General features: G+C 34.7%; 3 protein-coding genes across 3 annotated transcripts in view; 1 reads left to right on the top strand and 2 right to left on the bottom strand.

The window, feature by feature from the left end:
* LOC119829320 (thymus-specific serine protease-like) overlaps window positions 1-958 on the bottom strand; it is a 2,502-nt gene extending 1,544 nt beyond the window's left edge. The window contains exon 1 of the mRNA XM_038351789.1: window positions 25-958. Within this exon, the coding sequence (XP_038207717.1) occupies window positions 25-958 (934 nt within the window). The remainder of the gene's footprint in view (window positions 1-24) is intronic.
* Window positions 959-1,927: 969 nt separating this feature from the next.
* Window positions 1,928-6,938, top strand: LOC119829593 (intraflagellar transport protein 74 homolog). Its single transcript, XM_038352175.1, has 11 exons — window positions 1,928-2,040; window positions 3,300-3,426; window positions 4,038-4,275; window positions 4,549-4,745; window positions 4,817-4,993; window positions 5,283-5,408; window positions 5,537-5,638; window positions 5,718-6,023; window positions 6,184-6,298; window positions 6,374-6,483; window positions 6,722-6,938. Exons 1-11 carry the CDS (start codon window positions 1,928-1,930, stop codon window positions 6,929-6,931), a joined length of 1,821 nt encoding a protein of 606 aa, XP_038208103.1. The 3' UTR covers window positions 6,932-6,938.
* Window positions 6,939-7,131: 193 nt separating this feature from the next.
* LOC119829321 (leucine-rich PPR motif-containing protein, mitochondrial) overlaps window positions 7,132-9,555 on the bottom strand; it is an 11,174-nt gene continuing 8,750 nt past the window's right edge. The window contains exons 14-16 of the mRNA XM_038351790.1: window positions 9,334-9,549; window positions 8,362-8,584; window positions 7,132-7,421 (exon numbers count right to left, since the gene is read on the bottom strand). Of these exons, the coding sequence (XP_038207718.1) occupies window positions 7,243-7,421; window positions 8,362-8,584; window positions 9,334-9,549 (618 nt within the window). The 3' untranslated portion in view covers window positions 7,132-7,242. The remainder of the gene's footprint in view (window positions 7,422-8,361; window positions 8,585-9,333; window positions 9,550-9,555) is intronic.

A 9,555-nucleotide genomic window follows, 5' to 3' on the forward strand; every position in this document is an offset into this window, starting at 1 on the left:
TATCCTCACACGTGGTTCTGGAACGCCCTAAATTATTTAGTGTATCATATTTTTCCAAGAGATTACAATGATTTTTTATTTTAATCGGCCCTCCATATTGAGATGATTGTGAAAATGTGTTAATTTTACTCAAGAAAAACACCCATTGATTTCTAATATCTTTTAAATCGCAAGTATCGCAAATATTATTTTCTCGCTTTAGCTGCGTAGTGCCTTCCACATTTTGGAGTAGTACTTTATATCTTTGAAATAAAGATTTAGTTTTAAGCAGACAGTTGGATGTTCCATATTTCTGATAGTTTTCATTTACTTTCTCGAAGTATTCATAAAAATCTTTCTTTGCTAAAACGGGACTGCTGCTTGCGATAGCTGCATCAACCAAATTAGGATATTTCAACCTCATCCACGCAGCTAAATTACCTGGATATGATCCTCCAATCATAACGACTTTTGATTTCATAAACTTAGAATCAGATTTTATGTACGTTATCAATTTTGCTATATCAGCAAGGGCTTGCGTTGATGATAGCCATTTCATTGTTTCCGCATTAAAATTAGGATATGGTTTACTGAGCCCATAATATCGATGTTCAGTCATGAACATTGCTCCACCCGTCTCCTGTGCCAATTCTTGAATTACTCCACTTTTTAAGTGTACTGGATTCGCTGTCCCTTCTCCACCCAAATAAATAAATACAGGACCATTTTGCCGAAAATATTCTAAAGCTGTGAAATACCTCATTTTCCATGTTGGAGAATTCGATGTGAAATGGTCTAGGGGTTGCTGTATCCATCCAGCTTGAACGTCCAGCGTGGATCTTAAGGCTACTTTATTTTCGAGGAACAATTTTGTCAACTGGTTGAAGCTTGTCTCATACTGGAGGTCAGAACTGTTAACGCATAGAATACAATACAGTATTAATAAAAACGCTAAATATACGTTATTTTTAACATCCATTGCTAGTTCTTTAAATTACTGAATGGATGTTTAAATATGAAATACATATACAATCCTGTGCTTATATATTCAAGTTAGAACCTAGGTACATATGTCTTTTGTCATAATTAAATTTTAATAATGTTATCACTAGGAATGGTGGTGATAAATACCTATATTTTTCAAATATTTTATAATGAATTCCATTCATATAGTAAGTTATATTTTTTGTTGTCAAGTACATTTGTTAAAAATAAATTCCTAAACAAGTTTAAATTGGTAAAAATAAAATAAGTAATAAATTTGTCAAATGTTGTTTTTCTTTTGCATTTAAATCATTTTTTTTATAACATCTTAACCCAGCCTTTGCTCGTAATTAATGGTGCCATGGCATTCATTGTTAATTAAATTTAGACTAAAAATATTATTCTATTCCTATTAGCCCTACTAATATTACAAATGCGAAAGTTTGTAAGGATGTCTGTGTGTTTGTTGCTATTTCACGCAAAAACTACTGGACCGATTGCAATTAAATTTGATACGTAGACAGCTGGACAACTGGAATAACATATAGGCAACTTTTTATCCCGATACGGACTTACGCGGCTGAAACCACGGGGTGCAACTAGTATTTTATATTACCAATATAACTCTCATCTAGGAATAAGAAGGTTGATAATTGTAAGTTGGTAAAACTATTGATAGGTTTAACAGCCTACCAATTTTATGTTCTAATCAATTTATCTAAATTGTCATACGATGATTGAAAAATAAATTCATTCGCACGGTGTTGTTTATGTTTTCTCATTTACAAGGTTCATTTTGGCACGTAGTAAAAACCTACTGTAATCGTTATTCTGCTCATGTGATGCGGCCGCCTCTAACCTAGTCTGTGTCCGTAACCATGGCAACGGGCTAACAACAAAGCTTTTGCGCGTGAACGCGACTGTTACATATTATTTTAATTACAAATTAGTGTGATAAAAAGCTATGGATTTTTCCGAAGGCAGTGAACGTAGCGGAGTACGGCGGCCGGACGCGCCTCGGCCAGTGTCCAGGCGAGGGTTTAGGGAGTATACTAATAGCGGATCTGTTTTATCGGGGTAAATATTCCCTTCTATAATGAATACGTAGTGATATATTTTAATAATTCATTCATAAAAAATACCGATTTCCATAGGAGTATTAATTATAAATTTTCTATTATAAACTTATAATCTCAAGGGAGATAATTTCCTCATAGCATAGTCTTGTTTAGTATTATATTGTCTGTGGTTTAGTGGTCGAGGGTCTAACGAGCAAGCTTGAAGTTAGGTTTGGATCACATTGTAGTATAGAACTTGTTATTAATTTAGCAACAACAACATTAATTATCTTTCTCGTTCTACCTCTTATTTGTAGACACATTAAGCCATTACCTATGGTTTATGTATTTATCTATAGTTACATAACTCTTGAAAATAAATTGAATAAAAACGGACATATCTTTCATTTTTGTTTGTTTGTTAGTCAGAAGGCGAAAAAGAAAAAAGAACGTCCAAACAAAATATACCCGGGCGGAGACGGGGTGAAGAGCTAGTTTCACATATATTTTAATTAATACACATTCATAGAATTGCGTCATAATATGAATAACAATTTCAGTTATTAATTATACATAAATAGGTGATATACGGAAATGCAATATTGAGAATTCTATAAGAATTCTTTTGCATTATTTTAAATTAAATTTTATTATATTAGTGATAAGACAATGCATAAAAATATACGCATACTAATTGTACATTGTACAAATACCACGAATAAAGTATTACTATAGAAAATACCTGCCTTAGATTTCTTTTAGTATTCAAATCTTAAGAAAATGTAGTAGCTAATCTAATAGCCTTTTCCAGTATGTATAAAACGGATATAATTCCTGTTAAAAGATCAACGTAGCTTTCTATAGAATAAAGAATCTTAATCTGTTAACTTGTTTATTACCAACTAGCGGTCCGCCCTGACTTCACCCGTGGTACGTTTTTTCTCTCCATAAGAACATTCATTGAAGCTTATGAAAAATATAAAAAATAAGTCGATTTGGTTACAGTCTTACGCTTAGAAACACATTTTCATTCTATTTTCTTTGATCGATAGATTACGATTAAACTATTAAAAATATTAATGCTTATTAAAAACTCGAACGTTTATTTATTCAATTAGACTTATAGAAGCACTTTCGAATCGTTTTAACATTTACCACCGGTGTGGAAAGCAGTTTCTACAGAGAAGAGCCGGCAAGAAACTGTGTTTGTGCTTTTTACAATCATGTTAAAACGCTGTTAGTATAGTGTGGACAATAAACCCTATCGGAACTTCCTAGTCGGAGTGGTACAATGCGTCCTACATCAGCGTACCGCGGCGGCACCGCTCGGCTCTCAACGGCGGGCTTCGGGCCGGCGCCGCCCACCGCCAGCCGCCAGCCCACCGCCTTGACTGGCATCTCTATGGTTGGTGCACTACTATGTTTGCTAGTAAACTATAATGTCTTAATGTAAAAAAGGCAAGGGTCCGATGAGGCTGAAAATGGGCATGCAGTAAGCCACTATGATGTGGGCATTTGCTAAGAAAGAATTTTGGTTAATTCTACATCTAAGGGGATAAAATAGGGGATGTAAATTTGTACCACTACATTTGTTTTTAACCACGCGGGTAACTGAAACTGATGGTATCAGCTAGTACTTCTTAGATAAAATATTTTAATCTTTACTTATTTACTCGTACTATTAAGTTATATGTTAAGTGTGGTGCCATCTTAATTCAAAACTTGATAAAGCTTGTGGAATCTAAATTGCATGTAACGTTAAAAAAATCCAAAATTTTTATGTCGCAGAACTAAATTCATTGAACAGATGACATCGTATTATTTCAAGGTTTCTAAATTTATAATTTTCTCTTTATAATTTACTCGGAACAAATTACTTTAGAAAATGTCTATTGTCGCGATAAAACGTACGCTTATTACCACGCCAATTTATACAAAAGTCAACTTTATACGTTTCATATGCACTTCTGAAAAGAGTTACTGAAGTTTGCATGTGCCCTTAAAATGATATTCTAGATCGATAGACCAATAACCCAACAAGGCATATCCGGTTTGCGCACGGGCACCGCCAGAGGGTTCCGAACTCGTCAACTACAAGATAAGCGATACTGGGAGGAGCTAATGCACGTGAAGGTGCGAGAGATGAAAGCGGAGATAGCGAGACTGTCCGAGCAGGCGGACGCGGGGGAACGGGAGAGGTCGGCTAAGAAGCATTATGAGAAGAGGGTGCGCGAATTGGCTAAGGAACTGACCGGTATATCGTAATATAATGAACGATTTGATATAGAAAATAGCAAAATTAATAAGCTACTACTCAGATACGAGGATTATAAGCCATTATTCTATTCCATTCTATCATCCTACTAGCTATTAGTAAAATTTGAAAAAGAATTATAAATAATAACATTAACAATTATTATCTAACATAAGATAATTAATATGCAATATATGTTATTTTTTATCTTTTCATATTGAATAGTTTAAGGTTTAAGGTAAAGTTCGGTTTTAATAAGGAGTTTTATTTTAGATCTGCAAGGACGATTAGCCGATTACAATACAGCAATAAGAATTGCAAATGGGGAAACAACTAAACAATCGGTTCAAGAGCAGACAAAGGAACTGGAGAGGAGCAACAGAAAATTACAGGAGGAAGTTGAATTGGTATTTTTAGAGAAGCAGAGAAAAGAAAATCAACTGAGACAACTCAGGGAACAAATGGATAAGGTAGTAAAATAATGCAATGTAAAAAATGTTACATATATATTCATAATAATAACAATAAATGTTAACTACAGGAACAATCTGCACTGTCACAAATTTTAACAGAAATGACACAAGAGCAGAAAGATCAATATAATGAATTAAACGCTGCAGCTTTTGCGTTGAGAGAGGAAGTAGAACAAGCAAGATCTCAAATAGAACATTTGAGCAAAGAAAAGGACGAGTTTTATAAAGACATATCTTCGTCTCAGGTAAAATATCTTTATATTAACAAAATATTAAGAATATTTATTCATAGACCGCCACCTTGGTTCAGTAGTTAACACGAGTGTAGAACCGAAGGGTCCTGGGTTCGATTCGCAGTGGGGAACTTGTACAAAAATGTCTCGGTCTGGCAGGACATAGAAGACTGATCATCTTCTTGTCCATAAAGAAAATCTACCAGTGAAACAGATGTAAATCATCTGCCCCATATACAGGTTACGTATTTAAGTTATTATGTATATTAATGTTTGCTTTAATGATTTTATGATATTTCAGTTGAAGATGCATCTCCTGGAATTACATAAACGGTTAGCTGCTGCTGAAGAAAAACGTGATAATTTGAAGAACGAGATGAATATTCGCCTTGACCCACAAGAGGAACGCGAAAAGCTGTTATTACAAGTAATATATACATAATGCATTTTCACGTTTTTATTTTGTACATGTTGATTTATTGTGCAATAACAATTCTTCCAAGAGAATGGAAAAGCAATGAATACAATTTTTAACACTAATTCGATATGTTTTAGGTACGCGAAGACAACGCTGCTATAGCTTCCCTAGACAACAATGCAGCCAGTTTGAAGCAGCAAATAAAAAAAGTGCAAGAATTGATCGAACAAGCAGAACAAGTAAAAATAAACAAATCTATTAGTACTACTACTCTCATACTAATTGCTTGATTATTATTCATAAAATTAAACTTTTAAGGACTTGGAAGAGGGAAATTCTGAACGACACCAAAAGTACCGGGAACTAAAAAAGAGAGAAGAAACTATGGATGCCTTTCTAACAACTTACGAAGAAAACCTCAAGAAAGAGAAAGACAGAATAGAACAATTAGAGAAGGACATAGTTTTTGCTTTAGAACACAGCAGCTCCAATATAGATTTGGATCTAAGCGAGATAGATAATCTAAAAAAGAGAGAGGGATACACTTCCACTTATGATGATAGCAAGAAAACAATTGAAATGCTAACTAAGGATTATGAAAGGTTTCAAGCTAATTTAAAAAAGGTCAAGTATATGGTAAACGTAGTAATCGGTTTAGATCCCATTGTAAGGTCTATATAAATGGCTCATATGGCTTTGCCACATTTTGACAGTGACAATGGTGACAATGGTGTTTTAACTAAGCTTAAGTTATAGTAATTTATTGAAATAAACTCAATTACAGGCTGAGGCGACACGTGAGCGCCTTGCTACAGAACTGCAAACGCTGCCCGAAAAAACGCAAGTGATGAAGGAAGAGCTTGTAACATTATCGGATTTAGAGAAACTGAGAGATGAAGGTTGGTCAATAATCAAAAAGTATGTACTTCCGTTTTGATTTGACTCGGAAATTAAAAAGCATTTTAATGTTATAGGTGAAGAGCAAAGAAATGCTTTGGAAAGTGAGTTGAAACAGTTAAAAGAAAAACTAGCGCCAACAGAGAGCGCTGTTATCGAAGCGTCTAACAAATTAAAGAAATTGCAAGTAAGTAATAAAATATTAAACAAATAAAAAATACGTGAAATTTAATTTAACGCCCGTCCTAGGGAACATACTGTTTGATTTTGCCTGTTACTAGTTCAATGAAAACATTGCAATGACTTTCGGTTCCAATAAGTGAAGCCTCTGTCTCAGAGAATAATTTTTCAAAATATATAATTTAACAATAATATATTGTTCTTTATTAAACAACATATATTCAATAACAAAATAAAATTTACAGACAAGTCTCGATGGAAACGAAATGTACGCGAAACTCAACAATTTGGAGGATCAATTAGCGCAACTAGAGAATCGAAAAACTATATTGGAAGAAGATATTGCCTCTATCACGCTGAAAGCTGATTATGAACCTTTGAAGAAGGAAGCCATGGGCGAACTGGCTGTGTTAAATAAAAAGATTATTTCAGATTTGAACATCAAAGCTTTTTAAGTCATACATTTATTATTTCTTAGAATTATAGATATCGGAAGAAGGTATAACTTTTGTGAATGTTAATAAAGTTGTTTAATTTTCAAATTTCTATAAAAATAACAACAAAAAAACTTATGAAAAATTTCATTTGGAGAAGAAATAAAATAACTTGAAATATTTACAAAATTTTTTATAACATTTAATAACACAATAATTTTATACCTAACACTTATAGAACACAATAAATTACAAACAAATTACATTAGCAATTATAAATAATATCACAGACACTACTCACAATTTCTCTATTATTACAACATTGTTAATTCTCATACTGTCGCTGACTTGGCTTGTTTTTCCAACAGCACAGATAATTCGGGTGGTAATGTCTTCTTGTTGGCCTTACAAAGAGAACAGAGATTGCGTATGAACTTCTGTGAAGGTATCACCTCCGCCTCTTGCATGCGAGTCCATAACGATAGTGCTTTGTCACATTCATCTTCCCGTTCTGAAATGAAATAATTATAAGAGAGACAGACCTTTTCTAATTAATTATCTACAATGTGATGACATAGGACGAGAAATAAATATTTCAGTAAACACAAATATACTGGACCTAGTTTCAAGAGCCTCTAAACACTTATCTTCTTTTCTAGTTTAATTTTATCTAGCAACAAGTCACTCTCCATAATACGTATATGTAGTAGATAATTTTAGGTGTTATAGAGAGAGATGGTGTATAATGTATAACACAAGTAAGTACTAGCTTTGAATCTTATTCGGATACAACCTTTTGGAACGTAGCGGCATAATATAACATTAACAAATAGCAACGCGAGAGAAAAGTTTTCGTATATGACATGGTAAAATTGTAAAATCTCAGTTAGTTTCAGGATAGCTCATTACACTATGGTGTTGAATTTTTCAAAACGTAATTAAAAACAAAAAAAAAATTCAAATATCCGGTCGTTCCGGCCCATGGAAAAAGAAGGTCAAAGATCAAAAATGTTATGCCTGAGACACAAATTGTAGATCATAAAATTATCTATACGAAACAAGTTTTTGCTTTTTTCCTGAAAGCTACCGCTTCTGAGATAATACGATTTAAAAAATTTGTCATTGTATGCACACGTTTTTACGCCACCTCTGAGAACTTTACCACGTTTTTTGTTCCCCAATTGTATTCTTCAGGTCTATTACGATTCTGCATAAGTGACAACTATTGGAAAATAACAGATATTCGCAAGGTTTAGTATTGATAAAAGCGATGGAAATTAGAAACATTAATTACTCCAACTTCGTTATATTAGTTCTCCGCTGAGCACAATCGAAATGCCTCCAAGACTGAATAGTTACGCGCGTCATCTTGGCAGCCGAGATTTTGGCCAAGCACTTCCCTATATTTTTAAGTATGCAAAATTTACACCAGCAAACAAAGAAACACTCACGATAAACATCCAACATCAGGCTATATATCTCCGGCGTGTCCACGTGCCTCACGCCTCTAGAACATTCTGCGATTGCTTCTAGCGCGTCGATCTTCTTCTCGTCGGCGAACCGTTCGCAGCGACGCAGCAACGCCTCCGGGTGAAAACGGAACGAGGGGTCCAGGAATAGCTTCCGCAGGGTCTTCCTGTAGCCGACGTCCGCCAGGGCGGCTATGAGAGTTAGCTGAGGATTTAATGGTACCAATTAGACTATCGGTTTTCTTTTTCTGTACATGTTTGTTTATTGTACAATGGGGTATGAAACGGCAGGAGGCGACGTCTGTCTCTGTTTGCTTATATTCTTAAAATTCGCAACGAATTTTGATGCAGGCTTTTTTAATTATGTACTTAGCGAGATATTAATTTAATTCGACAGAAAGGAAATTGTAAGCACCGCTAGATCTAACTCGTGATATTGCAAATTGGAAAAAAATTAATTCTTATATCATTGCAAGAGAATAATACAATAAACTTAAACTGTAAAGTTAGCGTTAGAAAAACTTCCGTAGTACAGAGTAAGGTACTTGGTGGTGTTACCGGTGTTTTATCGTGGTTTTTTTAAGATCTCGGCTATAACTTTCGCCGGGGGTAATGATGACTGGCCTAGACCAAGTGATCATCATTTCGGGGTATAATATATGGTGTTGTGTGTTCGGGTGGGGTTATATTCCGGTAAGTCCGTTTGTAAAAAATCTCTTCTTATCCTGCAAGCTTTTAATCCGACGGTATTTTGCAGTAAAATAAATGAGGCTTTTCGGACATAATGGGATAATATATTTTATTTTCCGAGTATCTTGCTTTGCATCGGTTAGTATGAGGAACCTTGGTTAAGAGGAACCTAGGCCTGAGAAAGACACCTGTGGACTATACGAGCGTTATCAAAAAGGATTATTATAATTTTTTTTACTCTGTATAATTTCACCAAAAACAAACCTGCACATCGCTAGCGCCATGCACCTTCTTGCACGTGTTGAGTATCGTCTGAACCATCTTACTGTACCTCCCATTCGCTTTCTCACTCACTAAGAAGACATCCTCCGACCTCCCCTCCCCCATGTGCCGCAGTATCGTGACCAACAGTTCGTGCTTTAATGGCGTCGTGTTGTATTTATTGGCTAGACGGACAAACTCGTTGACAGCTTCTTGATGGTTGCC

The sequence above is a fragment of the Zerene cesonia genome, chromosome 10 (assembly GCF_012273895.1).
Source record: "Zerene cesonia ecotype Mississippi chromosome 10, Zerene_cesonia_1.1, whole genome shotgun sequence".
NCBI lineage: Eukaryota > Metazoa > Arthropoda > Insecta > Lepidoptera > Pieridae > Zerene > Zerene cesonia.

What these genes read in the sequence shown, in the direction of transcription:
- LOC119829593 (XM_038352175.1), top strand. Translation starts at nt 1,928, where the DNA reads ATGGATTTTTCCGAAGGCAGTGAACGTAGCGGAGTACGGCGGCCGGAC. An exon ending in AGCGGATCTGTTTTATCGGG is followed by an intron (nt 2,041 to 3,299) that starts GTAAATATTCCC and finishes GGAACTTCCTAG; the next exon opens with TCGGAGTGGTACAATGCGTC. An exon ending in ATTGGCTAAGGAACTGACCG is followed by an intron (nt 4,276 to 4,548) that starts GTATATCGTAAT and finishes GTTTTATTTTAG; the next exon opens with ATCTGCAAGGACGATTAGCC.